Below are 26,031 nucleotides of genomic sequence, written 5' to 3' on the forward strand. Positions count from 1 at the left end.
GGAGTAGGTAGAGCACGAGCTTTATAATGATAGATTTTCCAAGTGTGACACTTTTGGACGAAGGAAATGCAATCTTGAAATATCGTGGGACAAAAGTAATCAGATCGCAAAATATTTTTCGCAATGGCATAGCGAGATATATTTCCACCACATGCTCCAATGTGAAATTCATTCAAATCTTTCTCAACCTCCTTGTGGGTGAGGCATTGTCTAAAGATCGTATCGACACCATGATGATATATTGTGTCGCCAATTATAAAAAATAAAAAAATCGAACCTTGTATCAAATATGTCGTTGATCAGAGTGAGAGGTATTAGGCTGAAAAGTTTGAGTCTGGAGATAAATAATGACATCTCCATAACATGGATAAGATGAATCAATCAAAAACAATGACTCAGTAGGAATATAATCATCAGATGTAGACTCATTTTCGAAAGAAGGAAGGTCGTAGATCAGTTCAATGAAGACTAGGGAATTCTTAGATTTGGATTTGATGAATTCCAAATAAAACTCCTAGAGAATAACAATCCATTTAGAGTATCCCCCCCCCCACCAACAATTATCATGACAAAATATAGGTCATTGGGTTGCAATCAGAAACTACCATAGTCTTCCGAAACATAATGTAGTGGCGAAATCTTTGGACAGATTTCACAGCTACCAAAGCTAACTTTGCAACGTGAGTGTATTTGATTTCAATGTAATTTAATCTTTTACTCAAATAATAGATCAGATGTTTGTCCCCTAGTTCAACTTCTTGGACCAATACCATGGAAATGGTGGTAACAGCGACAACGAGATATAGGAAATAGTCGCGTTGATAATCAGGGGGATAGAACAATGATGATCAAACCAGAACATCATTTCAAGCATTGAAAGTTTTTTGGGTTGTATCATTCCAATGGAATGGATCCCCTTTCTTCAACAGGCGAGTAAATCCTTTCGTCAATTCTGCATAGTTCGAGACAAATCTCCATAGAAAGTTAGCCTTCCCTTGGAGGCTTTATAACTGAACAAGTGAGAAAGGTGTAGGAAAAATAATGATTGCCTGTACTTTAAGTGGATCGATATGAATTCCTTGCTTCAACACAACGAAGTCAATAATTCTACCGAATTGGACACAGAAAACACAGTTGTGCATGTTTAATCTGATATTGTAATGTCAACAACATAAAAAAATAGCCCTAAGATGCATCGGATGATCCTCACAATGTTTGGAGTGGGCAGTTAAATCATCCAAATAAGGTTGTACAATGTGTTTGACATCATGGAAGGCATAATTCATGGCCATTTTGAAAGTCGCACCAGCATTCTTCAAGCTGAAAGGGAGCTTACAATTTAAGCAAACATGCCCCATGGATAAATAAAATCAGTTTTATGTTGTTCCGAAGGGAGTATGTTGATTTGATTATAGCCGAAAAAACCATCCATAAATAATAATAAAAATTGCTTCTAGTACAGTCATCAACAATTTGGTCGAATATTGGGGTAGGATAGTTGTCTTTGGGACAAGCACGGTTAATATCTCAATAGTCAATGCATACTCAAATTGTTCTGTGTTTCTTCATCACAGGCACGATGTTATAGACCCAATCAGTGAGAGGAACTGGGTAAATAATGAAAGCACGTAAGAGTTTTTCAACCTCTACTTTGATTGCAGCAGCCTCCCTGGGGTGAGCCAGATGTAAGCATTGTCGAAACGGCTTAGCATCTGGATAGGTTTTAATTTCATGTACTACTATATTCGAATCAACACCTTGCATCTCTTCACATGTCCAGGTGAAAACATCACGAAATTCTTGAAAAGGGGGCTTTATAAATATTAACTTCATTAGGAGAATAAGATGCACCAATATGGACATTTTCGATACTCTGGGTTTTATTGAAATATCAAGAGAAACAATCTCCTCAATATTTTCTAAGTTCTTCTCGGAATCGACGTCATGAACATATATGGAATCCTTAATTGTCTCAGTAAAATTGGGTGAATAAATAGTATTCTCAAGGGTTTTAGGCAAGGAAGAATGATGATGGTTCATCCCATGGTGTGTTATCTGACATCATAATTTTCATGATTCTTTCATTAGTAGAGAATGTACTGGTGAAAGATTTAGAAGATGAACCAAATCTTGGGAATGATCAACCTAATTTATTGAGTTGAAATCAACATTTGTCGAACAAGCTGAACAAATGGCTTCATATTCAGGCTAAACAGGACTCAGCGACATACAGTCACCAAATGTATCAACATTGGAAATATATTGTACTATCCAAAGATAAAATGGAAAAGTTGAAGAAGAAATTATATTAACAAAGGCAACCGAATTGGAATTTTAGGAGGAGGGAGTGAAAAATTTCCCATCAAAGAAGAATCTTTCAACAATCCTATTCTGACATGTTGATAGGAATGTGGGGATTCACCCATAAGTGGGATGCTTCCAATGATTTCAGAATATTGGAAAAAAAATATAAGTTGGTCGATGGCCACGATGCCCCCTTAGTGAGGGAAAGAAATCATCCTGAAATAAGTCAAGACGATAGCTACCATGGTATAAATCCATGTGAAGCCCAGTAAAAGGTTACAATCTGAAGGTCCATCTACAACTTCAACTTCTACTGAAACAATTTTCCAGCTAATTCTACTTGCAATGTATTCAAAATTTTGTAAGGTTTGAAACCTCTTCCATCAAAAGCTCTAAGATTGGTAGGAGACTAATTAAGTTGAGGACAACCAATAGCTTTCAAATAGGAAGTTACATGATACAGGTCGAAGCACCTTCATCCACAATTTTCTGATGGATAGTTTTACTTCGAAAAATAACCTGGATCATGAATGCCAATTAGGGTGGAAGTTTCAGAGTATGGTTCTCATGATTAAAGACCATAATATTAGAATGTGACAGATTTATTCCTCCAATTACTGCATGTAATGACCTCTTTTGGGAATGACAATTTTGCAATACATCGAGAGTTGACATAGTAGAGGGAACCTGGGCCAAGTCATCAACTATGTTATAATTTTGTACAGCTCTCGCACGAGGATTGAACACTGATTTGTGAATAACGCCTTCAGGGTGTTTAATGGTTAATTCGATCAGTATCACATTTGGAGAAGGATCCAAAGAAGTTAGAGTAGAACTGGCAAGTTGATCAGTAGCCTTACCAATCGAGGGATTTGGGTTACCATAGTCTTTATTTCTCATATTCACCATGATCTCATCTCTATGTTCAGTGGAAGATAACATCATAACATGTGAAGAGGAATTTATATCTCGCGCAACCATATTGGTCTCCTAGTTGGGAAAGGGATTGGTTAACACAGCAAGCACATTAGATGACAACTTCATGAATTTATTAACTTCCACCTGATGTGGAAAATCCTGAGTAAAATGTTCCTCATTACAAATAAGGCAAGGATAATGAGGCTTTTGTTTGTCCTCAGGCTTTTGATTATTCTGTTTTTCCTCAAGAGATCCTCCTCCCACACTTACCCAAGTTCACTAGTCCATCGGGGTAAATATGTGACAAAGAGTTACTACGATATGACTCATCCTCATAGGTATAGTTAAGGAAGTGGAATTGTCAGACTAAAACTCTATTGACCTTCCTCAGGAGCTACAAGACCCCCAAGACCCAAAAAACCACTCCAAGTTCTAAAACCCTGAGTTAACTTACATTTTCACTGACCTAGGATCTCAGTCACTTGCATAACAAGGCAAGCAAGCAACTATAATATTCTAGTTGCATGGATAACCCTACCTCCCGGTGACTGCAGACTAAATTACCCAGTTTTGTGCAAGCGACCCCTACATCTGAACCACTTTTTCAAGGCTAGGATCCTGACCTCTACCCAGAACTTGATAGAAATTTGCAAAATGATGAATAACACTAGGAAAAATCCATTAACATAAAATTATACAAGAACTTGATCTAACATGACCTAACCATGACAGACATTTCGTTAAAACACATTGTAAACAGGTAATCTATAGGTCATAAATGCATATATAAACATAGGGGTTTCATATTTATCTGAAAATCAACAAGAAGGTCTAATGTCCTCTCATAATGGTTGCAAAGACTTCTATTAGGTCATGCATTCAATAATCATTCATTTACTAATCAAAAGATGTGAAGAGTCATAACTAAAATCGGTCATAAAACCATGAATATAACCAACTTATAGACAGATTAATAACAATGATAGAACAACCATCAAAGCCAAATAATAACAAGAATAAATACTCATGAATTACAAGAGGAAAATAACTCTTATTACATATGAAAAACTAACAAAGTCAAGGATTTCCATGTACCACCTCACCATAGATTGGGCTGAACCAAACCTCTCTTTTAGCCAATCACCCCCATATCATATTCCAAGCATGAATGTGGGATCTCATGGAAATAACCAACCAAAACCAAACCATGGCCTCTAGAGGAAAAACCACCTCAACCCTCAACCAATTATTCTACCTCACAGTCAAACATCACTACACATCACCATATTGATCTCTACCCAAGTTGTTAAGGGCTCCAGAGCATTTATTCCAACTTGGCTGCAGGAATAGTAACTCAACCCACAGTTACCACAGGGCTCCAGAGAGTTTTTCCAACCAAGGCTCTAGGACTAGTAACTCAACCTACCAAAGGCTCCAGATAGTTTGTCTAACAAAGGCTTCCAAGACTAGTAACTCAACCCAAGTTGTTTCAGGGTTTCTGGAGTGTTTGTCCAACCAACGTTCCAAGAACTAATAACTCAACCCACAGCCATAAGGAACATGAATTTTCTCTCTAAAATGTTGGTATAAGGGGGCAGTTTAAGGATGACCACCAACACTGGAACGCTTAGTGCAGTTCTTGAAACTCTTCCAAATCTGGCATGAAGTTGAGGTCTTCTACTAGAGGAAGTGCTCCTCATATTTTGAAAAGGGAAACCTTCAACCTTGAAAGGGAGATCTCACTTCGCATATGGTTTAAGGATGACCACCAACTCTGGAATGCTTAATGTAATTCTTGGAACTCTTCCAAAACTGGAAAGAAGCTAAATTATTATGCTATAGGAAATGTCCCCAATTCTTTATGGGAAGTCTTAATCCTGCATTGATGGTTTAAGTCTGACCACCAACCAAAGAAATGCTTAGTGGCATCTCTGTCTCTGGCTACAACTCTGAATACGGTATGGCAGGATGTGGCTCAAGCTCGCTTGATGTGGCTTTGAAACTTGTAGATGTCCACCACTCCCCCCTCCCCCCCCCCCCCGTCAGATACAAACTGAGAAGATGGAGAAAACTCAACTGCAAGACTTTTCAATACACTAGAAGAAATTCTAACATATGACTGAAATATCTTCTTGGTTGTTGAACCCCATTTCCAAGAAGCAATCCATCCAAGGTGAATCTTTGTTCTTATAGAAGGCTTGTTTTTGAAGCATTCATTTGAAGAATGAGTACACTGACAACAATTCTTGCATGTATTAAGATCAAAATAGTGATCTTTCACATGGCCAACTCTATCACAATGTTGGCATTTAACTATTTGTTTTGATTGATGTGGAAGAGGACCAGAATCTAAAACAACTGAAGATGAACTGTCATGAAGAAATCCAGCACTCTGAAACTGGATGGGCTTTGAGTAATCTGGAATATGAAAGGACACATCCTTGTCATATCCAAGATCAGTTCTATGCTTGTTATAGAGAAGCTCTTCCCAAGGTCGATGGGCTTGGAAAGTGTATGTTGAATTTCTACTTCTGCATGCAAATTTTCTCCTTCATTGGACACTGAATCTGAATCAACTTGCTTCTTATGGGAGTCTGTTTCAATGTTCTAAATAGAAACAAGTTGAGAATGATGACTCCACTGTTGTAATTCTGCTCGTTGAAGCTGAGATTCAAGCTCCAAAAAGTCTACCTTCTCTTATGTATACTGCAAACATGTTTTAATATCATAGAGAATGTTCTTGTTGATGTTTACTGTGTCATGATCAGTGGAATGTATTAGATTATTCAGTGATTCTAATACATCGTCAATTTCAGCCATTTTCCAAACAACTCAAATTCAACTACAAGAAAGGTATTCAAGCAGCTTTGCTTTTCATATGCTAGAGAGAAATTAATAATATTGGCTTGGATTAAAGCCTTTATACCATCAAAATATGTAGCGATGAGGCTATCTCTCTAGCCCTAGCTTCACAGGTTTTAGTCTCCACACTAACACCGCCGACCTGACACTTAAAGCTAGCAACCCACACACTGATTTTTATTTTTTATTTTCTGTGATACTTCAAAGCTTGCAAGTTCATATGTTTTATTGGGCCAACTAGTCAAATCAAATTTATGCATAATAGCCACCACTGATCACAAAACATACTGTTTCAACTAGTGAGGAAGTGTTTTTTGTTTTTTGTTTTTTGTTTTTTGTTTTTTGTTTTTTGTTTTTTGTTTTTTTTTGTTTTTTCTTTAATGATTTAATGGATGATAAAGACCTTATGCATTGCATTGAATGTTATTTCTGGTATTATTAAATATCATAACTACATAGAAAGAAATGTGTTTTCTTGCAACAAAAAAGTAATAATGATTTAATGGATAATAAAGATCTTATGCATTGCCCTGGATTGAATGTTATTTCTAGTATTGTTAAATATCATAACTACATAGAAAGAAATGTGTTTTCTTGCAAAAATGCAATGGCATTTATGTGTGCCGCTAAAGGTTCCCACAACCAACAATATATGAGCAAACAATTCTGCTAGAGACTTAAAAATAATTATTGGGCATGAATAGCATAAAAGGAACAAGACACCATACGAATCCACACCATTTCAATGTACATCCTCCATTCAACATTGAGCTTTGTTGTGATTGCAACATCTTTCAAGCCTCTTTTTTTTTTCAGTAAGAAAAAATCAGCATGTTATATATTGAGAGAAATATATGGATCATGGATACAATTGAAGACCGCAGTCTTGGTATAATGGTCTGAATATAAGGCATCTTGACCTCGGTCAGAATAGACGAGGGAAGAAAATACATATATAAATGGATCCGGATGAGCGCATATGATTGCGTAGAATAGACAGCAGCATGTGGAACATAAAGAGAGCATATGTGCGCATGAGTTGACATGGAAATCATAAAAGAGAGCAGCTGTGCGCTTGTGACTGCGCCAAGATAATGAGTGTGCCAAATATAAAGAGGGAACCAGAAAACTAAATATTACAGCGTTTGGATAATGAGTTTGGATAATATTGAGAGAAACATTGACATATAAGAAAAATCCGAGCTTCAATGCGCATGTTGCAGGAAGATCTAGGCAGTCAGATCTGAGAGGGCATAGATCCCATAATAAGAGGCAGAATGGAGACCAGCGGCCACGTATCCATTTCCATAATTTTTCATTAGCGGCAGCGTGATGGTAGGTCTTGGCATTGGTATTGGTTAACTAGCAGCTCCCTTGTATATTGTAGAAACTTCATGATCAATTTGTAGATATGATTGTTTGGTGTAAAGAAACTTCTCAAATTTAGAGTATTTTGAGAGTGGTGGAGGCGTTTCGGAGTGTTTCTGCAATTTTTTTTTAATGATTTTAATCTTCAACACATTTGTATAATAGAACCACATTGCTCCAAAACTCATACGTGTTGCAATAAATTGAGTTACATGATGCAAATTTAATCATGTGCAGCAAATTATGTTATGCTTGAAGCAAAAGGCATGAATGGCAAGTGGCACTTTGAGTTCAACCTCATGAAAAAACACGTTCTTCTTCCTTTGTGTGTGCTTTGAAACCAACTCCAACAATTTTCAGAAAGCGAAAAAATTTAGACTCCATAACTTAGAAAGACAGCTCAGGAAGAGAGCTGGAATGTTTGGTTGCATGGGGAAAGCTATGTATTTGTAGGTATTAACGCATATGTCCAGTGGGTATTAACGCTCAAGGGAGAGGGCTGGGAGGCTTAGGCTTGAGGGATGTGAGGGGTCGTGTTCACTAGCGTATGGCAGTGACAATATTCAATGGAGAGTGGATTCACGTATGGATCGAGGAGCAGATTGTACTAGTATGACAACCCGGTGGACAACATATGGGAGGCACACTAGCGATTTTAAAGAAGCATGAAATACTGATATTACAGTAAAAAAACTGGAGTGCATGATACCTGCAACGTAATATGGGTGGTCGAGCACACGATTGTGGACCAAACGCAGGACTGTGGACCTATCCTTGCACAATTGATGCTTCGTGGTAGAGAGAACGCAAATCCGGCTCCAATTTTCCACAATAGTGTTTCTTAAATGCACAAAACCCATGCAAGAGCATTGTATTACATAGGTGGTAATAACACAATGCAGGTCGACTGTGAATTTCTAGAGGAGATAATAATAACCTCTGGCTAAATGTGCAGTGGGGAGAGCCAACAACGTTTAAGAGTATGTGTTAACCAACAGTGTTCAAGAGTATTTTGGGTATGGAGTGGTATAAAACACATATGAAACTACCACGCTCATTCCACCAACAGAGAAACTACTGAGGACAACGCTGAGGAGAGAAACTACTGAGGACAACGCTGAGGAGATCACAGACCTGGCAAAGTGAGGTAAACGACTACAAATACACTAGGCATATAAAAATAGCTCATAACATTTGAGAGCAAAGCTAAGATGGACAGAAATGTTGGTTTAATGGTCAATGCGCAGATCTTATACCAATCAATATTTAGGGTAGAATCAGGTATCGATTATTACGCATAGATATGATGGGTCAGGGATTGCAAGACTGAAGCAGGGAAGGAATTCACCTGCTGCTTTGATACCATGTTAGACACATATATGGTGAATGTAGAATATGAAGGATAAGCATTAGATTGCATATATTATTGACATGATAAACATTTATAATACATGGTGTGACCTTTGGATTCATATTCCAAGTGGTCTCTTGGACTCCAGTGGCTGTTCACATTCCACACCAACCCATAGAAGATTAGGTGTCCAACAACCTTGATAAGGCATTTGCAGAATAGTAGTTTGACCAATATTTGTGGGATACTTTGGAATGGTTGCCTATAGGGATTTTGCATCATCCCTACATTGAGTTGACTAGTTGGTACTTTGGCCATACCATATACAGGTCGATTCACTTGCATATGATGTATAGACTAACCAAGTGGTGGGGTTTTCAATGCACCCTGAAGAATTTGGGTAGGTGGGATTTGAGAGATCCCAGATACCAATGGAATAGATTATGTTTGAGATACAACGTGGATAGGTTGACTTTCTTGAGATTAAACTTGGGCAGGTTGAGGAATAGATTGAATAGGGTGGAAATTGGGAACTTGGGGTGTGACCAAGGCAAATTGTGAAGTGGGAAGTTGATTCAAAACCAAACCAGGTTGAATAGGAAATGTAGAATTCCAAGATGCCATTCCCTGAAATGGAGGACTCGAATAGGATTGAGCACCCATTTGTGAAATTTGATCAGGAGATGGAGGCATGGAAACAATAGGTTGCCCCCCTACTGGGGGATAAGGATTATATGGAGGAAATTTCCCCCCGGGAGGAGAGTACCCAATGTAGGATGGAGTAGGTTGTTGTACATGTCCCAATCCACTAATAAATGAACCATGGCGTTGCTCCAAAGAAGGTTGGGGCGCAATAGGTGGAACATATGCTAATGAATTGCTCAGCAAAGAAGTACCAGTTAACATTCCAGAAGAAGATGAAAAGGTAGGAATCCATGGACCAGTCGATGCACCAGAAATGTTCCATATAATGACTGGTATTCAGGTGGCACTGATGAACCACCATACAAATGGGTTTCAGGTGAATTCACAAACATGGAAGTAGTTGCAACTTTCATTGACTCACTCATGATAGCAGATACAGGTTGATAAACCATCATTGACTCGGTCATGGTTAAACTTCCCAAAGAAGTTTTTCGAGGGAAACTCAAAGGTGAGTTGAAACGAGGAGTAATAAGTGAAGGAGCTTGTGTGGGATTATGAGAAGTATAACAAGGATGAGCTTGATAAAGAGGATTCCCTCTTAACTGGATGGGAGATGAAAGGCGAGACTCTTCAGTAATTTCCTCAATACTCAAAAGAGAAGGTAGAAGTTCTTCTCCGTTGGGACCAAAATATATGGGTTGTGGTTGGCTCGAAGGTAGAGGAAGAGAAAGAGAAGGCCTTGAAGTAACAAGCTCTGTTAACTAACATTCCTTAGGTTGTAAAGTATCTAAATCAGGAAACTCAGGTTCAATGACCTCAAATAGTAAAATTTCAAGGTTTTCACTTTTGACTGTGTTAGACTCACCAACTAGTAAAGATGGGATTTCAGGACCAGTACTTATGGGAAGTGATGATTCTGGTTGATTAATTTCAGTTGTAGTGCCAGAAGGGGAACCTTTTGAAGTACTAGTTTCGGTAGTTTGTGTCTTTTTATTCTTTAGATAACCAAGTGTTTCCTTGGGAGGTAAAGGGGGCAATCTTTACACTCTACGTGAACGACGAGGTCGTTGAGGGTGTTCTTCCACAATGAGTTAATAAATTTTAGAGCTTTAAAAACACATAATAAAACAAAGGGGTAACTAGGTAGAAAAGGATTACCAATTCACTCTAAACTATGGAATAGTGTTTCCAGTACGTGCAAGCAATCTCCCCGAATGTTTTATTAGGTGTATCACAATGGACAAGGTAGCTGACTCGATTACCTATGGTGGGATAACAACCTACAAGGGACTTCCAAAATATACCCAGACGTATGTTAAAGCGTAGTTTGTATTTGTGTTGTCTAATGCATCTTGTACGATAGGAAGTATTCTAATATAATTTTCATACGTGGAGCGCCATCCGATATACCCTGGAGAATGATATGATATACTTGTGTACATGGAATATTGACTACCCTCGTAATGTAATGCAAACAAGTAATGATAGCTCATATGTTTAAATACACCAAAACACATCTTCAGCCTAGACCTCTATGTGTATCATTGATATTCCAACTTCTCCTTAGATTGATTGAGTAAATTTTAGAAGTTGATCTTAAATTATGTTTCAGGTTCAAGGCTCGCAATACGAGTTCACTTGAATTCCCTATGATGTAATCTAGTATGATAACAAGGACTCTTTTATTTTCAATGAAGATATAACTACGAGAGGGAAGAGACAAATAATAATGCAACAATCAATGATGCAACAAACAAAGCTTCCTAAATAGATATTGTAATGCAACTATTCCAATTCGAATTCAAAACCCTACATGTAATGCAAATAATGAAATTTTTCTTTTCTTTTCTTTCCTTTTAATTTTCAAATGCAATGAAAACTAAAATGCAGCTAGATCATTAATAAAATAAATCATACAAAATATGACTATAATATAAATTTTCTTCAAGCCAATCAACAATCAAGCCAAATGTTTATAAAAGACCTAATTGATAAGAAGGAAGAAAAAATCAAAGAAATTCTCATCAAAGGCTAATAAAATCAAATGCAAACACTATGATGGCTTTTCAGAGACACAGACAAACTCAGAGACTCAAGAAAATTTATGGACCAAAGCAGAACAAAGATCAAGGCAAATTAATGTAATTTTTTTCATTCTACAAGATCATCACAAGTGCGAAATAGGCACCAAAGCGTTGCATCGTACCTACAGAGAGCAGAGACTGCTCTAGGGTGATCTGTCTAAGAACAGAGAGTATGTTGGGGCTAATTTGGTCAAAATACGACACGAAGCCCTTCCAAGCTCTGAAATATGTTTTCTTAAGGTCAATTATTGTCTAAATAATTCAATTAATGTCACTTTGAAAGGTTAAAAATGCTAAGGACAAGGAAACCACTAAAGGAAATCTCGTTCCCCAGTGGAGTCGCCAATTTGTTATATGGAAAATTCACTTCTGCAGACAAAAATGAACTGCCTAGATCTAGTGACCTGATCTAGAACAGCAAAGAAAAAAGATCAATGTTTTCCTTAGAGAGATTAGAATATAGAAAAGAGACCTACTAGAATCTATAGTAAGTCCTCCTCTTCTCCTTGCTTGTAAGCTCTAACTCTAGCTCCTCATGTTATAAATGGAACCTACAACAAAGACTAAAACAAGCAAGAGAACTACAACATCCACATAATATAATCCAATGTCTCTAATCAATGAGTCAAAATGGCATTGAAATACATAAACATCAACATGACACAAGTATAGAAAAATAGAATGCTTTTTGTACTAATAAATAAAGGAGAGAGTTACAACCATATATAGAAGTTGACTTTGTAGAAGTCTCCCCAATTATCTTGTCCTTCCTTGCTAGAAAGCACACCTTCGCACTCAACCCTAATGCATAAATTGATGGATTCCTTAAGCTCAAAGTAGAAGCATGAGGGCACTAGTAATCTCTAAAAGCCAACCTAGACTCTATGGGAGGCAGTGAATTTATAGGATGAAAGTGGTAGTTTAAGATTTACCAATCTAGGCTTGAGATACACATATCAGGGAGGATAAGCTCAAGGGATAAGAGATGAGACCACTAGATTAGGATCATATATGAATTCAAGATATATGTCCATGGTAAATGGTTAAAACCACCTTAGAAGCTTTTGGAAGAAGCAGATTCAAAAATATTTTTTTTAATTTTCCTCAATTTCTAGAATCAATTCACCTAAAGAGTAGAGAAACTTGCGTTAATCAGCGCAGATGCTTAGTTATGCATCTTGCAACAATAGCAGGTGGATAGGAATACAAGGTGCGTTGGGGCTAAAAACAGGGTTTTTGAGCGGATAGACCCAGAAACTCAAACTTTTTGGAGAAATAATGCTTAGGGATTTGTAAAGGGATTATGACAGTGTTAAAGGACATTGATTGATATGTATTTCAAGCCTTTTGAGAAGATGTGACAAAATGGTTTGTAACAGACCTACATAATCAATTTAGAGGACCGATCAATACAAACACTCGGAGTTCAAAGTTATCATCTAAACAAGTCAATTTACGAACTCAAGAAGATCTGAAGTATGTAACCTTGGCACATGTTGTTCGCCATAAGAATGACATGAGTTTATTCGCCTAATAAAACAATACCATGATATTTTTTCATGGACATACAAAAATTTAAAGACAGGTGTGTGATGACCCCGGGAATATGTAAATATTTAAATTTCACTACGGTAAAAGACTGAATTAAGAATGACATTGCAAGACTATTTTATTGTTTGTTTAAAAAAAAAATCTTAAGAGTATTTCTTTATTTTACAAATGCATTAAAATATTTTAATGAAGAATACTCATGATAATGTTGGCAACTCCTGGGAGGGATTTGGCAAGAAAAGTCGGTTATTGGAACTGACTTTAACCACCCTCCCTAACTGGAAAGTTTCCAGGGAAAAGGGGGGGGGAGGGAATGGCAAAAATCTGCGCTGTAGAGACAGGCAGAGAAGAAAGCCAAAAAAAAAGAAAGAGAGGGAATTGAAGACTAAGTCTGGTAAGGACCAGATAGTCGAGCACATAGTGCGATCTTGCTGAGGATAGAGATCCGGCAAGAGGAAGCTAGGGGGGAGGCTCTGGTCTCGAAGGACGAGTCTCATGGATGAGCGGCTAAATAGTATGCACAGACTTGCAGGTGACTACTAAAGGATTTAAGGGCTGGCAAAGACCAGGTAAGTAAGACTGAACACTTAATCTCCTGTAAGTATCTACAAATCATTTGAGTTAAACTTTGTAAGTAGCTGTAAGATATATGAGTTATTTGTTGCTTGAAAATTACCACTGCTACTTCCTAATGAAAAATAATTGGTCAGTACATGTCAGCATACAAGCTTAGGAACTTGTGTCCAGGTTCTGGACAGAGACCCGAACAGACAAGTTTAAGGTCTCGCTGTTAAGATAACAGGAGCCGGAACAAGATTAGACAATTTATGGTCTCGTTGTTGAAGTAATAGGAGCAAGGATAGGTAAACGCTGACTGTAACAGAACTGTTAGTGTAGCTACCTTCCCGAATGGTTAAACGGGAGAGAAAGTTTTGGCCAAATTAAAGAAATTATAGGGTGGTGTAAGCAAAGCAGTAATGACAACAGCACCGGTTTATTACTGAACTAGAACAGTAACCCTGTCACAAGAATATAGCTTGAATCCATGAAACAGAATATATTACAGAAAGATAAGGAAGTAACATAACCTTTTGCATCGGGTAACCCCCGTGGTGCGGGTTAACCCTGCAACAAAAAAATATAATTAAAGAAATAATTATCATAGCAAACAACTGGAGCACCTCGGATCACATATATAATCTGCAATCTCATAGAAAGAGAACCGGAATTTAAATGTGTTAACAGACAGAACTTGAAAATTAAACCACGCCGTGTTAGGCTATCATCCACGGAAATCGATACACAACAATTAGCGGAATAACCGAGTTATGAAACCGAGTAACCACACTTTGGCTCTTGGTATGAGCAAAATCTCGGACTAGTTCCTTATACAGAGTAAACATAGGGCCGGGTAACCGAGCCGCTTACTCTGCCTGTGGAACAGTCGTGGAACAAACTGAACAGTAACGGGAGGTTACGAATATGTACAACATTATATATATATAAAATCTCTACCATAATTAAAATAACCATAACGCAAGTATTACACAGAATTTGTATTGCAAGATTAATCAGCACCCGGGTCGACAGAACCCACACCACTCTTGATATAAAAGAGAACTTGTAGCTGAACATGAAATAGAACAAGAGATATATTGCCAAACTGGGAAAAGCCGCACGGCGGTAACAATTCATTTAAAAGAAAAACAAAAGGGTCTGCGCCCAACATTTGTATCCAACAGGCCGTGGCCGGAAAACCACTAAATATATAAAACAGTATAACAATACAAATCATAATTAACGAAGGACGCGAACGCAGTCCCCACATTCCATAGACTTTCCCAGCCTCAAACACTGGAAGCGCTAGGGTTTGAAGGAACCCATAGCCGGCACTGGAATGGTACAGAATAAGACAGTGGAGGGTTTTCCGTAGCCACCTGCGACCAACCACAGTAGGGTAAGGTTGGGCTACGGCTAGGCGTAGGGGAGACCCTCTGCCGTCAGAACAAACAAAGGAAAAAAAAATAGAACCTTAACCACATTCGCGCACCATGAATCTATGAGGGACACACCTGTGGTAAGGCCGGAAGCACCACAGCCTCGAAGGAGGGCCACCTTATCTGCATCGAACCAGAATCGAAATCCGCTGTATGCACACACCCACGGCAAGGAACTATTAGTATCACTTCATGAGGGGATACATTTAACGACCTGAAAACAAAGAAAACAGCAGGAAACGTAGCAAAGAACAGAAGAGACGGAGCCAGTGGGATATCACCTATGTCTCACCTCAACAGTTTCGGCAGAATGTATATGATGAACAACGCGGGTGCTCGGCGACCGAATGCACGCTCGGCGCAATAAGAATTTCCCAACAGCACTCAGACTGGAACAAGGTGGCGCGGAGGATGGTAAGGAGTCGCCGAGATACACAATAAGCCGAACAGTCGAGAAGATTAACCCTTATATCGTCAATACCTTGGAAGGGACACCTGGAGGCGTCTCCGCCCTTGGATTCACTCCGGGCCATCTTCACCCTCGAATAAGGCGGCAAAATGGGTTAGCCAGAAAGTTAATGCCAACCCATCTCCCCTTCACGTGATCGGACCAGGCGGAGTGAATGTTGCGTACACCTGTCACAGCGGTGAACGCCGGTGGCAAACCTGGGGTTGCTAAATTGACAACGCCAAGGTTCATGCGAAGGCCTTGCCACGACTTGGAGATGAGCGTATCGATCATCAACCAAATTATCTTAGTCCTTAACAATTCCGAGGTGTACAAATCATAATGGCTCATGGACACATTAACCAAGTCAACAGATAGTAAGAGGCTTCACCATAGTATAGATGCGAACTCAATGTGTGAGCATACATGTAAACAATATATGCGCTTCCAATGTATAAGCACATAAGTAACAATTTATATGTATTCATGCGTAATTAAGTCAACAGAAGGTATTATTATTATCATGAGCCATGATATGTACATATATAATAATAATAAAAAACTTTTACTAATGGGGTCACGGGTACGTGACAAATTGGTATCAGAGCAGAGGTTCCCATATTGTGACCTCTGGGACAAGCCTAAACATGTCAATATTGTGGAGGTGATCATAGTATTGATTTTTTTTTAGTAACTAAAATGTGCAATGTAACTCACAATGTCAATATTTCCCTGATTTCATACCAGGTAAAAAAAAAAAAAACAACAACAACAGAAGACGCTAGATAGTAACAGTAAGTATGCAGAGAGCTAGCAGCGCTCCGCACAGGTCCACAGCAGAACAGGGACCTGCAACAAATCCTAGAGATAACCCAGAGCTGTGGGTACAGCTTGGTGAGGAGACACGGAGCACGAACCTGGCTATATTGGAGACAGTCCAGGATCTGAAAAATGAGATGGCTCGGTTGCGGGAGGATAATGCACGGTTGACAATGGAGCAAGAAAGAATTTTAAAAAGTCTGTCTGAAAGACAGAACCCGCCGCTAGCCAATCCTAGTGCAGAACAGCAGAGGATGACGGAGGAACAGCACTACCAAGCGGAACCTGAAAATTCAGAGGAAGGAGAGGATCAATCTGGCAATGCATCCGAACAGCAGACCTCAAAACGTCAAAGAGTGGAATTACAGGGAGAATTCCGGAAAATCAAACCCCCACCCTTTGATGGGGAACAAGAGGAAGCGGTTGAAGCATGGCTAATTAACATGAACAAATATTGCCAGCTGTATGAATATGACCATAACCTGAAGGCATGGTTGGCTATCTTTCAGTTACAAGGGAAAGCAACCCTGTGGTGGGAGGAGGTTAAAATCGTCAAAGGGGTAAGCGAACGAACCATAACGTGGGAAAAGTTCTAGAAATACTTCAAAGAAAGATATTTAACTGAGCGCTTTTATGATGAAAAGGCAAAGGAATTTCATGATCTGCGATTGGGACAGCAGACTATGGATGAGTTTATTAATCGTTTTACCTCCCTGCTTCGCTATGTGCCCTACCTTAAGGAAGAAAAAGCCAAGGTGCAAAGATTTGTTAGTAGTTTACCCATGTATATGAGAGAAAGGATTGAATTTGACAATCCTAGAACAATGGATGAAGCTATTCGCAAGGCCAGAATCTGTTATCAGCAGAACAAACAGAAAGGGGACGTTTCCAATAGGAAATGGAGTGAGAAAAAGAGTAGTAAAACTGCTGGAAACAGTAAAGGAGGCCGAGGCGGCGGAATTAAAGGAAGCAGTAAATGGAAAAACAGCAGAACAGCACCAAGAGGTTCGTTCAGATCCAAAAAAATCGGTGAAACCAGAATGAGCGAACAATCTGCCAAGCTGGACAGGGAAGGAATAACCAGACCCCCAGTGCAGTGATGGGGTTGTGGCGGACCGCACTACGTCAAGAACTGTCCGCAACGGAAGGGAACTGATCAGATATCCTAGATTCATGAGGCATCAACCGTCGGTGATGTGGGACGAAGCGTGCCAAGGATTAACGCAGCTCTGGATGACCGTCAGGCAGAGTACCAGCCCACCATGGTAGAATTTGAAGGTAAAATTTTAGACCTTTCTATCACTGTTCTAATTGATCCAGGAGCTACTTTAAGTTATATTAGCCCAAAGATAGTTGAACAGTGTAAATTACAGCCTGAAAAATTCAGGAACCCTTGGCTAGTACAGCTAGCCACGGGGGCTAAGAGGCGAGTCATGGCGAAAATTAATAACTGCCCCTTAACAATAGCAGGACAGCCAGTAATAGCAGATCTGAATATCCTTCCACTTGGTTCATATGACATCCTCATCGGGATGGATTGGCTAGAAAAGCACTGGGCAGTAGTGAACTGCAAGACGAAAACCATTCATTACAAGGATGATTTTGGAAAGGAACAAGAGATGCAAGGGATTAAACGACCAGTGCAGGTTCGGCCAATCACTGCATCCCAGCTAGCTAAGTGCATCAAAAAAAGATGCCAGATATATGCCATTCAGGTGGGTTATGCAGAAACCAAGGACAAAATGGCCACGCTGAACAACCTTTCGGTAATAAAAGAATTCGCGGATGTGTTTCCAGAATAAATCCCTGGGCTACCCCCAAAAAGGGATATTGACTTCACCATTGAATTGCTACCAGGGGCAGCACCGGTTTCGCGGGCACCTTACAGAATGAGTGTACCCGAGTTGACCGAATTAAAAATGCAATTACAGGAATTTTTAGACAAAAATTATATCCGTCCCAGTGTGTCTCCATGGGGAGCTCCGGTGTTATTTGTCAGGAATAAAGACGGAACCCTCCGAATGTGTATATGTCACCGACAGCTAAACAAGCTCACGAACAAAAATAAATATCCCCTACCTCGGATTGATGAACTTTTTGATCAAGTCAAGGGTGTGACAGTATTTTCTAAGATTGATTTTCGATCTGGTTACCATCAGATCAGAATTAAGGAAGAGGACATCACTAAAACCGCTTTCAGAACCCGGTATGGACACTACGAATTCGTAGTGCTACCTTTCGGGTTGACTAATGCACCCGCCACTTTCATGTGCTTAATGAACAGTGTGTTCCATCGATTTTTAGATAAATTTGTATTGATCTTCATCGACGATATTTTGATTTATTCTCGTTCTAAGGAGGAGCACGAGGAACACCTCCGGTTGGTACTGCAAACTCTTCGAGAGCATCAACTGTATGCTAAACTCAGCAAGTGCGATTTCTACAAAGAGGAGATACAGTATTTAGGCCATGTAATTACAAAGGAAGGGATTGCAGTGGACCCTGAGAAAATAAAGACCATAATGGATTGGCCCGTACCTAAGGATGTGGCGGATATCAGGTCTTTCATGGGATTGGCTGGTTATTATAGAAGATTTGTGGAAGGCTTCTCAAGGGTAGCATATCCTATCACCTCCTTGCAGAAGAAAGGAAGGACATTCAAATGGAATTCAGAATGTCAGCAAAGCTTTGAACGACTTAAGCATTTGCTTACCTCTGCTCCCATCTTGAGTATAGCTGATCCTGATAAGGATTATGTGGTATGTACCGATGCAAGTCGAGAAGGCGTGGGCGGTGTGTTAATGCAAGAGGGAAAGGTGATCGCCTATGAGTCGAGGAAGTTGAAGGAGCATGAGCAGAAATATTCTGCCTACGACTTAGAATTGGCAGCCGTCATACATGCACTTAAAATGTGGCGGCATTATCTTCTGGGAAGGAAATTTCTGTTGTTGACAGACCATCACAGCTTGACAAATTACTTCAGTCAGCCCACCCTGAATGCAAGGCAAGCCCGTTGGGCAGATTTCTTAAGTGGATTTGATTTCGACATTAAGCATCTGAAAGGAAAGGAAAACCGCGTGGCTGACGCACTGAGCCGAAAGGTGCAATGCTTATATGAAGTTACGCTCAGTAAATGGAAGAACCCCTTGCTAGAAATGATAAAAACAGCGGCAGATCAAGATGCCGAATACCAGCAAATGAAGCAGCAAATACCACTTCCCAGCAAAGAAAATCAGCAGGGGTATGAAATAGATGAGGATGGAATGCTGCTCTATAAGAAAAGGTTGTTTGTACCTAATGACAATAATCTTAAAAATCTGATTTTGGATGAATTTCACACCAGCCACTATGCAGGTCACCCCGGATACCAAAAGATGCTCACCGCACTTCGAAGGGGATACTATTGGCCTGGAATGAAAAAGCATGTAGCTGAATATTTAGCGCGGTGCTTGGAATGTCAGCAGATCAAGGCGGAACACTTACATCCGGCAGGATTATTGCAACCCTTACCCATTCCAGAATGGAAATGGGAGATCATATCCATGGATTTCATAACTGGACTGCCGAGGACAAAGAAGAACAATGACTCTATTATGGTAGTAGTAGACAAGTTGAGTAAGGCAGCACACTTTATACCAGTGCAATCTACCTACCGAGCAGTGCAGATCGCCCACATTTTCATGCAGAATGTGTTCAAACTGCATGGGCTTCCGAAAACAATAATATCAGACCGAGATGTAAAATTCACATCCTCCTTTTGGAAAGCATTGTTTGCAGAACTGGGCACACAGCTGAATTTCAGTACAGCTTATCACCCCCAGACTGATGGTCAGACGGAACGAGTGAATCAGATTGTGGAGGATATGTTAAGAGCATGTGTAATGCAAAAACCGACGCAATGGGAAGATTATTTACATTTGGTGGAATTCGCATATAACAATGGGTATCACACATCAATACAAATGACTCCCTTTGAGGTCTTGTACGGACGGAAATGTCGTACGCCCTCAAGCTGGAGTGGCCCTGAGGACAAACTAAGGTTGGGGCCAGAAATGCTCAAGGAAATGGAGGACATGGTAAAAAGGGTGAGGACTAATTTGAAGGCTGCTCAAGATCGACAAAAGAATTTTGCAGATCAGAAAGGAAGGTTCAAAGAGTACCAGGTCGGCGACCATGTTTATGTAAGAATTCAAGCCAGGAAAAGTACCCTGCAATGGAGCGGTTGCGCTAAACTTGCACCCCGCTATTTTGGACCTTTCCAGGTCTTGGCAAGAGTCGAGCCGGTAGCCTATCAGCTCACTCTGCCAAGCCAAATTAAAATCCATAATGTATTCCATGTTTCTATACTAAAAAAATACGTCTACGACCCTAAGCATGTGATCAAATGGCAAGATGTACGGGTCGAACCGGAAGGAGAGGTCCTGGTCGAACCACTGAGCATTCTCGACCGAAGAGAACTGCAGCTGCGGAAGCGAGTTATTACCCAAGTTAAAGTGCAGTGGCAGCACTATGGGCCTGATGAGGCCACTTGGGAAGATGAAGAGCTTCTTAAGGAAGCTTATTCGGGGCTGTTTGTGAACAGCAGACATCGGGACGATGTCCAATCTCAGGGGGGGAGATGTGATGACCCCGGGAATATGTAAATATTTAAATTTCACTACGGTAAAAGACTGAATTAAGAATGACATTGCAAGACTATTTTATTGTTTGTTTAAAAAAAATCTTAAGAGTATTTCTTTATTTTACAAATGCATTAAAATATTTTAATGAAGAATACTCATGATAATGTTGGCAACTCCTGGGAGGGAGTTGGCAAGAAAAGTCGGTTATTGGAACTGACTTTAACCACCCTCCCTAACTGGAAAGTTTCCAGGGAAAAGGGAGGGGGAATGGCAAAAATCTGCGCTGTAGAGACAGGCAGAGAAGAAAGCCAAAAAAAAAAAAAAGAGAGGGAATTGAAGACTAAGTCTGGTAAGGACCAGATAGTCGAGCACACAGTGCGATCTTGCTGAGGATAGAGATCCGGCAAGAGGAAGCTAGGGGGGAGGCTCTGGTCTCGAAGGACGAGTCTCATGGATGGGCGGCTAAATAGTATGCACAGACTTGCAGGTGACTACTAAAGGATTTAAGGGCTGGCAGAGACCAGGTAAGTAAGACTGAACCCTTAATCTCCTGTAAGTATCTGCAAATCATTTGAGTTAAACTCTGTAAGTAGCTGTAAGATATATGAGTTATTTGTTGCTTGAAAATTACCACTGCTACTTCCTAATGAAAAATAATTGGTCAGTACATGTCAGCATACAAGCTTAGGAACTTGTGTCCAGGTTCTGGACAGAGACCCGAACAGACAAGTTTAAGGTCTCGCTGTTAAGATAACAGGAGCCGGAACAAGATTAGACAATTTATGGTCTCGCTGTTGAAGTAATAGGAGCAAGGATAGGTAAACGCTGACTATAATAGAAATGTTAGTGTAGCTACCTTCCCGAATGGTTAAACGGGAGAGAAAGTTTTGGCCAAATTAAAGAAATTATAGGGTGGTGTAAGCAAAGCAGTAATGACAACAGCATCGGTTTATTACTGAACTAGAACAGTAACCCTGTCACAAGAATATAGCTTGAATCCATGAAACAAAATATATTACAAAAAGATAAGGAAGTAACATAACCTTTTGCATCGGGTAACCCCCGTGGTGCGGGTTAACCCTGCAACAAAAAAATATAATTAAAGAAATAATTATCATAGCGAACAACTAGAGCACCTCGGATCACATATATAATCTGCAATCTCATAGAAAGAGAACCGGAATTTAAATGTGTTAACAGACAGAACTTGAAAATTAAACCACGCCGTGTTAGGCTATCATCCACGGAAATCGATACACAGCAATTAGCGGAATAACCGAGTTATGAAACCGAGTAACCACACTTTGGCTCTTGGTATGAGCGAAATCTCGGACTAGTTCCTTATACAGAGTAAACATAGGGCCGGGTAACCGAGCCGCTTACTCTGCCTGTGGAACAGTCGTGGAACAAACTGAACAGTAATGGGAGGTTACGAATATGTACAACATTATATATATATATAATCTCTACCATAATTAAAATAACCATAACGCAAGTATTACACAGAATTTGTATTGCAAGATTAATCAGCACCCGGGTCGACAGAACCCACACCACTCTTGATATAAAAGAGAACTTGTAGCTGAGCATGAAATAGAACAAGAGATATATTGCCACACTGGGAAAAGCCGCACGGTGGTAACAATTCATTTAAAAGAAAAACAAAAGGGTCTGTGCCCAACATTTGTATCTAACAGGCCATGGCCGGAAAACCACTAAATATATAAAACAGTATAACAATACAAATCATAATTAACGAAGGACGCGAACGCAGTCCCCACATTCCATAGACTTTCCCAGCCTCAAACACTGGAAGCGCTAGGGTTTGAAGGAACCCATAGCCGGCACTGGAATGGTACAGAATAAGACAGTGGAGGGTTTTCCGTAGCCACCTGCGACCAACCACAGTAGGGTAAGGTTGGGCTACGGCTAGGCGTAGGGGAGACCCTCTGCCGTCAGAACAAACAAAGGAAAAAAAAAAAATAGAACCTTAACCACATTCGCGCACCATGAATCTGTGAGGGACACACCTGTGGTAAGGCCGGGAGCACCACAGCCTCGAAGGAGGGCCACCTTATCTGCATCGAACCAGAATCGAAATCCGCTGTATGCACACACCCACGGCAAGGAACTATTAGTATCACTTCATGAGGGGATACATTTAACGACCTGAAAACAAAGAAAACAGCAGGAAACGTAGCAAAGAACAGAAGAGACGGAGCCGGTGGGATATCACCTGTGTCTCACCTCAACAGTTTCGGCAGAATGTATATGATGAACAGCGCGGGTGCTCGGCGACCGAATGCACGCTCGGCGGAGGAATGAGCGCTCGGCGCAATAAGAATTTCCCAACAGCACTCAGACTGGAACAAGGTGGCGCGGAGGATGGTAAGGAGTCGCCGAGCTACACAATAAGCCGAACAGTCGAGAAGATTAACCCTTATACCGTCAATACCTTGGAAGGGACACCTGGAGGCGTCTCCGCCCTTGGATTCACTCCGGGCCATCTTCACCCTCGAATAAGGCGGCAAAAGGGGTTAGCCGGAAAGTTAATGCCAACCCATCTCCCCTTCACGTGATCGGACCAGGCGGAGTGAATGCTGCGTACACCTGTCACAGCGGTGAACGCCGGCGGCAAACCTGGGGTTGCTAAATTGACAACACCAAGGTTCATGCGGAGGCCTTGCCACGAGTTGGAGATGAGCGTATCGATCATCAACCAAATTATCTTAGTCCTTAACAATCCCGAGGTGTACAAATCATAATGGCTCACGGACACATTAACCAAGTCAACAGATAGTAAGAGGCTTCACCATAGTATAGATGCGAACTCAATGTGTGAGCATACATGTAAACAATATATGCGCTTCCAATGTATAAGCATATAAGTAACAATATATATGTATTCATGCGTAATTAAGTCAACAGAAGGTATTATTATTATCATGAGCCATGATATGTACATATATAAAATTAAATTAAATTAAATTAAATTAAAAAAAAAAAAAAAAAACTTTTACTAATGGGGTCACGGGTACGTGACAAGGTGACACTCGTATTATCTAGGACGTGATTCCCATAAATGAAGGGGTAAAACATTTCCAGCATAAACTAAGGAAATTTCATCTAACATTGGAACCCCTCATACAAAAGGAATTGAGAAAGTTGTTGGATGCTCAAATCATTTTTAAAGTCAGAGATTCCACGTGGGTTTCAAATCAGGTCCAAGTAAAGATGAAATCTGGTGAAATAAGGTTATGCGTAGACTTCTGAAATATTAACCAAGCATATGATAAAGATAATTATCTAGTGTTATCCATGGAATAGATCCTCCAGACAATATTTGGGTCTGAGATGTTCTCATTACTGTATGATTTCTCTGGTTACAATCAAATGCTAGTAGTGGAACCAGATCAATTGAAAACTACCTTCATGACCAAATCAAGAGCAATTTCTTTCAAGAGAATGCCATTTGGGCTTATCAACACCGGTGCTACATTTCAAAGAGCGATGGACATCGCTTTCCGAGGCCTTATTGGTCATAGAGTAGTTGTTTATTTAGATTATTTCCCTGTGTTTTCCAAGAGAAGATTAGATAATGTACGTCATCTAAAAATAAAACTGAGCGTTGTCACAAATATGGGATTTCTCTCAATCCTATGAAAAAATTCTTTGGTGTGTCAGAAGGAACTCCCTTAGGGAACATCATTGCAAAGAGTGGAACTAAATTTGATCCCGAGAGGATCAAATATATTACGTAGATCCCATTCCTGGTGAATAAGAAGGTTATGCAGTATTTCGTAGGAAAGATCAATTTCCTACAAAATTTCATCTCTAACTATGCTCAGATAGTCAAGCCTTTACAGGAGATGATTAAGAAAGATGCAACATATAAATGGGACAAACAAGAAAATGATGATTTCATTCAAATCAACCAAGTTATTGTTGATGCACCTATGTTAATACAATCTTGACTATGGCAAAGATTTCTTGCTTTATACCTTCACTTTGGATTCGCTTATTGTTATCATACATAATCAAAAGGATACTGAAGGAAATGAATGACCTATTTCTTTTATGAGCACCGACCTACAGGGGTCAGAATTAAATCATCCTACCATCGAAAAACAAGTGTATGTTGTATATAAGATAGACAAATATTTTAGGCCTTATCTTCTAAAAGCTCAGACAATCATATTTGTGCCTCTTCCATCAGTAAGAACACTCTTCGTGCAACATGAACTGGGTGAGAAGAGGGAAAATTGGATGACCTTATTACAATAATATCATCTAGAATTTAAACCAGATCATACCATAAAGGTTCATGACCTCTGCAAGCTTGCAACCAAAGCAAAAGATGTTCCCAAGCAATATCTTTCGGGATGGGAGCAACAGATAGAAATGTACAATGCTGAAAATGTTCCTCAGTCCACGTCTACAGCACCATGGTATTCCGACATATGAAAATTTCTAGAGAATGGCACCTTTCACACACACTTACCAAATATAAAAAAATGGAAATTCAATTAAAAGATCTATCTTACCAACGAGTTCATGGAGTGCTTTTCAGAAATCACCACAACAATGCCCTGCTAAGGTGCCTCGAGCCACAAGATAGAAAAGAAAAGTTCTTAGAGATTTTCACGATGTACCGGCATGTGGTCACTATGCGGGTGACACAACAATGCATAAGTTCATGATGGCTATTTATTATTGGCCCACTCTATTCAAAGATGCTCACGCTTATGTCTGCAAGTGCCCAACTTGTCACAGATGCATCAGTCATGATCAGAGGTTAGTTGCCCCACTGCTACAAGTAGCATTTGAAGAACCTTTCCAAAAGTGGGGCCTAGATGTTATTGAATAAATATTTCCTCAGTCGTCAAAGCAACACCAATATATTCTGACAACGGCAACCTATTTTACTCACTAGTAAGAAGCAGTTCCCTTGAGACAAGTAAATGGCGAGGAAGTAATCCACTTTTGTGAAAAATTGTTTTAACCATGTTTTGTGTTCCAACATCACTTGTATTTGATAATGCAACTTGCTTTTCATCATTGA

At 39.8% G+C, this 26,031-nt stretch overlaps 1 protein-coding gene across 1 annotated transcript; it reads left to right on the forward strand.

The window, feature by feature from the left end:
- Positions 1-18,869: 18,869 nt before the first annotated feature.
- Positions 18,870-23,548, forward strand: LOC149169769 (uncharacterized). The gene is made up of 4 exons (XM_089425330.1): positions 18,870-19,163; positions 19,401-19,701; positions 20,125-20,630; positions 23,225-23,548. Exons 1-4 carry the CDS (start codon positions 18,870-18,872, stop codon positions 23,546-23,548), a joined length of 1,425 nt encoding a protein of 474 aa, XP_089281456.1.
- The last annotated feature ends 2,483 nt before the right edge of the window (positions 23,549-26,031 follow it).

This window comes from Pinus tabuliformis, chromosome 4_2 (assembly GCF_031772625.1).
Source record: "Pinus tabuliformis cultivar Carrire ecotype Pingquan chromosome 4_2, CPIR1, whole genome shotgun sequence".
In the NCBI taxonomy this organism is placed as follows: Eukaryota; Viridiplantae; Streptophyta; class Pinopsida; order Pinales; family Pinaceae; genus Pinus; species Pinus tabuliformis.

Coding starts and splice junctions, on each gene's coding strand:
- LOC149169769 (XM_089425330.1), top strand. CDS start 18,870: ATGGATTGGCCCGTACCTAAGGATGTGGCGGATATCAGGTCTTTCATG. Junction 19,164..19,400: donor TGTTAATGCAAGAGGGAAAG/GTGATCGCCTAT, acceptor TTCGACATTAAG/CATCTGAAAGGAAAGGAAAA. Junction 19,702..20,124: donor TCACACCAGCCACTATGCAG/GTCACCCCGGAT, acceptor CATTGTTTGCAG/AACTGGGCACACAGCTGAAT.